This window comes from Nannobrachium achirus, assembly GCF_963921795.1.
Source record: "Nannobrachium achirus genome assembly, chromosome: 3".
Lineage (NCBI taxonomy): Eukaryota > Metazoa > Chordata > Actinopteri > Myctophiformes > Myctophidae > Nannobrachium > Nannobrachium achirus.
Window position 1 is genome coordinate 36,391,856 of NC_137812.1, and position 5,713 is coordinate 36,397,568.

Sequence of the window (5,713 nt, forward strand, 5' to 3'; positions counted from 1 at the left end):
GTTCATAATGTTGTAGTTGTTGTCAACAGCGGTGTGATGTGGCAGTGTGTGTGTGTGCGTGGAACTGCAGCTCCTCGGCTCTTCTCCCTGCAATTTACTACCACCCACGGCCACGACAAGGAAAGCTTCTCTCTTTTGTGTGCGCGCAGTGCGCGGAGCATCCCTGATCCTAGAGAGTAGACTAAAGAAGACAAGTGGTTCCCAAACACTGGGTCGGGACCCATTTGTGGGACGTGGACACATTTTTATGGGTCCCTTCATTTTTGGTTTCTTACATTTTATTTTTAATTCAACATTTTCAAAAAACATTCGCAAAAAAGCAAATCTTCATGAACAATTTTTTTCTCCCGTTTTTTGCTGTAATTTCATGAAAAACTAAAATCTAAGACATTCCATGAATTAGAAAACAACTATTTAAGAAGTGAGCTCTGCTATTGGGTCCACCGTCCCAAGCAAAGGTCCACAGCTAAACGAGTCTGAGTCATATCAACATCCATGTAATCACTTTAACACACGTAGGCTAGTCTACATTATATAGGCCTATGACATTTAGAAAGCGTAGGCTATATCTATCAAATCAAACGGTTACCATATTTTCCAAAAATCTTTGAAGCATTTTGATTAATGGTCTAGCCTATATTACATTTTAACAACACAAATGGGTCCGGGTTGGGGTCCCTCCCTGACTCTCTGCTGCACAAAACATTTCAGATTGGGGTCCACGGCCCAGGCTATTCATTTGGGGGTCCTTGACATAAGAACCTCATGGCCTAATAGCCTATAGCTCTCCGTTTATTTCAATGCAGACTAGAGTGTGTGTGCGTGGTGGGGGAACACGCCACGGGGGAGAAACGTGGCTTGTGTGGGTGGGGTGCGATCAGGTTGTGGTGAGTGGGTGGGTGCATGCTTTATTATGCCTGCTGTTTGAACTTGAAGCATGCAGAAATAAAAGACAGGTTTTCATTTAATAAAACTTTAATATTTGCATACAACACAATTACTTTTTTGTTTGTGGTGAGACAAGACTGATTTAATCACAAATCCAATATCAACCACAAATCAGGAGGCTACATTATTTAGAAAAAAGGATGGATCCTCCCCATAGCCTATTGTATAGGCCTTCATGTTTATGCTGAGTCCGCAATGCCAATAGGCTGCTGGCAGTAGTAGCCTTGTGGAGTTGTGGTGTCCAAGAACACAGTCCAAGTAGCCCAGAGTTGTAAAACCCAGTGTAGTCCGTTTTACTAATATAAAGGTTTAAAATACAGTGGTTAGGACTAAGACATTATGAGAAATCTGACTGTGAGTCAGTGTGCTTATTAATTATATATGTTTCACTCCTCCTGCATGCTCATTTATGCATCAGGCTATTCTGGCAATGCCGTTGTTGTCGTCCGTGGTGTCAAAGGTACTCGTGCTGGAACACGAATCTCTCCGCAGAATGCGGTTGGTGACGCCTGTGAGGACATTCCAGTAGGGCTGTCTGAGCAGAGAGTAGACGAACGGGTCACTGGCGGCCTTCGCGTAGAACACACATTTGGTCGCAGTTCCCCAGTAGCGGTGGATGCGCACGTGCGGCAGCAGCTCCACCAACCTGTGGAATAAAGAAGTCATATCAGTCATTTGGTTGGTTGGTTGGTTGGTTGGTTGGTTGATTGATTGATTTAAACCACAAGAAAGCTCTATATGGCTTGTTTAAATTGGGGTCCTTTTATACCTACTAAATTCATATATTACGTAGGCTATATGTGCACCCCCCACTGCACAACTGGCCCCGCATAGATAGATAGATAGATAGATAGATAGATAGATAGATAGATAGATAGATAGATAGATACCTTTATTATCCCAAGGGGGAAATTAAGTCACCCATGCAAAGTGTAGGGCAGGAATGAATAATGTGTGGCTGTCATACATGATGATAATACAGGCGCCAAATAGTTACCTTGTTAGAACGTAGGGTGAAAAGCAAAGGATGAAGGAGCCGATGAAGAAGCAAACTTTCTTCGTGGCGCGCTGCCTCCTCTTCTTCTGTTCCACTAAGCATCTCTCTTTCACACTGAGAGAGAGAGGGAGGGAGAGAGAGAGAGAGAGAGAGAGAGAGAGAGAGAGAGAGAGAGAGAGAGAGAGAGAGAGAGAGAGAGAGAGAAAGAGGGGGGTTAATTTGTGTTGATCAAAGCAAATGTGGCATATTAATTTTAACAAAGACTAGACTTGACAAGACACAAAGACAGGCGCTGTCCAGCATACCGTACCTTGGGTGTATGTCGACCAGCAACAGCAGTGTCTGCACCGTAATGACATCTAGACTCTTGCAGTGGAACCTAGCCACTCTCAACACTTTCAGGTAAGCGACGCACATGATGAGGAGGCAGAGCGCGAAGCTCGTCGAGTGCAACATCAGCGTGAACACGGCAAAGTTCCACCTGTCGCTGCCACTCGCGCCTCCTCCGTCCAGGTGAACGGTGCACGAGGCATACGTGTGGCTGTAGCCTCCCCATGCCATCAGAGTCTCCGCCAGGGAAAAGGTTAGGGAGTGTAGCAGAGTGTATCCCACCATGAGGAACGCGTCCCTGTAGCGCATCTTGCTGCTATAGCTCAAGGGAAAGACCATCGCTATCCACCTGTCTATGCTGAGCGCGGCCATGCTCAGCATGGCGTTGGTGGTGAGGAAGGTCTCTGCGAAACTCACTGTCCGACACAAAACATCCCCGAAGGGACTCTCGCCTTTGGCGAGCCCAAGGAAAGTGGCCGGCATGTTTATGACGGTGAGAAGGATGTTGGAGAAAGAGAGGTTCAGGACAAAAACTCCGGGCACGTGGGATCGGATCTCGGCGCTCTGGGTGAAACATAGCAGCACTGACACGTTTGACAACAACGACACAACGGCGACCACCACGATGAATACTTCCAGCAGGATTTCGGGTACGCTCATCTCTCGAATCAGAGGCAGCTAACAAAGTTGATGATGGGGAGATTCCGCCATGGTCACCACGGGAAAGGTACCAGAAGAGGCAACGAGTTGTCATTCCCCCCTTCAGCTGTCACTCAGAACACCCAACTTGGCTTTCAGCAGGAGAATGAAGAGAGCTGTCCAGTGCTGAAATGGAAAACCATGCTCTTCTTGTTGCGCAAAGTAGCCTAACTTGTATCAAGGGCTATTTAGACTCCCATCATATTTAGATTATATTATCTGCGAGTAATTATCCATAGGTAGGCCTATATTATACTTTTCTCTTCTCCCGCATTAGACTGCTATTGTACTCCTAACGAGCTGTGTGGAAATAGGGAGTTCTCGTACTGTACTCCAGCACTCTGCATTTACTCTAGCGGTCATGCGCACTACAGGCAGCCCCTCTCCTCGTGTTGTACTATGCCGTGCAGCATACATACGGCACGTGCGTTCCATAGCTGGCTCATGTGACTTTATGAGGAACAATCAGGCAACATGAGGCCAGCAGTACGAGTTCATCATGTGGAAGAGAGCATATCATAACATTTGCACCTATATAGGCTATTCCAAACATGGTCTTTGTCAGCATCGTCTGAGTCCATCCAAGATGCAATGAATGAAGATATTTTGTAGCATAACAATTTTCAATATAGACCTATATAGCCAATCAAACAACATTATGCATTTAAGGCACAGGTGCATGTGTGTGTGTGTGTGTGTGTGTGTGTGCGCGTGCGTGCGTGCGTGCGTGTGACCTGTGTGTGTGAGAGAGATCAAGACTCAAGAGGGGTTGTCACTGACTCTTAAAGGTAAAAGAAGCGAAAGACATGTTTCTCAAGATGTGCTAACAAAACAATATAGGCCTACTGTATAACAACATAATAATAATAATTATTATTATTATTGCGACCGAAGGTCGCAGTTTACTATGAGAAACGCCACAGCTTGTCCGTGTCCGTCCGAACGTGTAGACGTGTACACATTTTTACGGTCTATGGGTTTGTCGCTCTGACATCATGCTCTGATGTCACTGTGATGTTAGGGGAACTGCTCTAACAGGATGGTTTTGCTGCTCTGACATCCCGCTCTGACTTCACAGTGATGTCACACTAACACAATCCCTTTTATGCACATATATGGAGTTCCCTGATGTCATCAATATTAATGATGCCCTGTTAGAGAGATCCCTGTGATGCCAGGGGGAACAAATCCCTTTTATGCCCATATATGGAGATATAGAGATCCCTGTGATGCCAGGGGAACAAATCCCTTTTATGCCCATATATGGAGATCCCTAATGTCCACATCACTGTGGCACGACCTCGCCCTTTAGGGCGTGTCACCCTGAGGCGTCTTACTAGTTATTATTATAATGAACGTAACATGTGTGTGAGGGGGGGTATGGAGAGAGAGAATTCCTCTCTGTTATGTTGGTTTTCCAATCTCCTCCATGGGAAGCCTGCAGTGTCCCAGAAAAGTGCTGATCAGAGTGACAGATTTGGTTTAAGCCCCCCTCCTCACCCCACCACCCCCAACCTTCCTCCCCCACCCCATGAAGCCCCCAACCATCAGGTGATGCGGCGAGAGAGAGAGAGAGAGAGAATCACCATCGCCATAGCAACACCGCATCTCTGGAGCTTTTCAAAACTCTTTGAACCTCGGTTCCTTCCAACACTGATTTGGGTTCATCTCTTCTCACCACCATCTAATGATGTTCTACATCATATTCAATATCGTCGCTGCCTGGAAACCTTGTACAGTATGTCCAAAAATGTCACTTTTGAGGAAATGGCGGAGAGAAAAAAGAACTGGATCCAATGTCGACAAATTGCAGACGTACAAGCTAAAGATGCAGGGAAAATGAAGGGGACGACCATGCTGTGAGAGAATGAAACGCCGATCAAACAACTATGATCAGCACAGTAAATTCCTCAGTGTTCATTTAACTGAGTGGTCTTAGTCTGCTTTGTCCTCCCTTATCCTTCTGCTCACCCCAACAATCAAAGTGTTGATCTCTGAGAGTGGAAACATTTATATTTGTGCAGTTAAATTAACACAGAGGTAACACAGAGTGTACCTGGAAACAAAGTCATTATCACGGTGTAGTCCACGTTTAGTCACTCTGATAATCATTTACTGTGCTGTATCTTCTCATTTATTTTCTTGCATTTTCCCCCAAATAACATATTGTTAATGTTGCTGTCCGGCCGAAACCAGCTAACTCCAGTTTTCCATAAATCAGTGCTATTGAACACCCTTTACGTCTGTGTGTTGGTTCAAAAAACATTGAACCATGAAAAATAGTAAAAAGCGATTCGACCAAAACCTCCCAACTTTAGCCCTTTTTTCCTTCTTCATAAATCTGTGCTATTTTGAACACCCTTTACGTCTGTAACAAATATTGAACCAATGAAAAGCAGGCTTAGTAAAAAGCGCTTAGGCCAAAGCCTCCTTAACTCCACTTGAGCTGGATGTTTTTACATTTTCTGAAAAATTCACATTTTGGAGTTAGCTCTTGGCCAGACAGCAGAGACATACTTGATTGTGACCTGATATGAGGTGTTATGAAGGCTATGGATTGCATTTTCTGCTTTACATTCCAAGCCTCTAGGTGATTCAGAGTGACATTCTGCATAACTAATGCCGTCAGTTCTTATAATCGGAAAACAGAGTGGCAACGAAGAAGTGAAACTGAACAAAAACAACTCATTAAAACATTGAAGGGGATATTAAGATAGATTAGAACAATCAATGATTAAC

The 5,713-nt window shown here is 44.8% G+C and overlaps 1 protein-coding gene across 1 annotated transcript; it reads right to left on the reverse strand.

The window, feature by feature from the left end:
• Positions 1–1,362: 1,362 nt before the first annotated feature.
• gpr78a (G protein-coupled receptor 78a) lies at positions 1,363–2,935 on the reverse strand (the record flags this gene model as incomplete). Its single annotated transcript, XM_080722558.1, has 3 exons — positions 1,363–1,594; positions 1,946–2,059; positions 2,256–2,935. 3 exons carry the CDS (start codon positions 2,933–2,935, stop codon positions 1,363–1,365), a joined length of 1,026 nt encoding a protein of 341 aa, XP_080578684.1.
• Between the last annotated feature and the right edge of the window lie 2,778 nt (positions 2,936–5,713).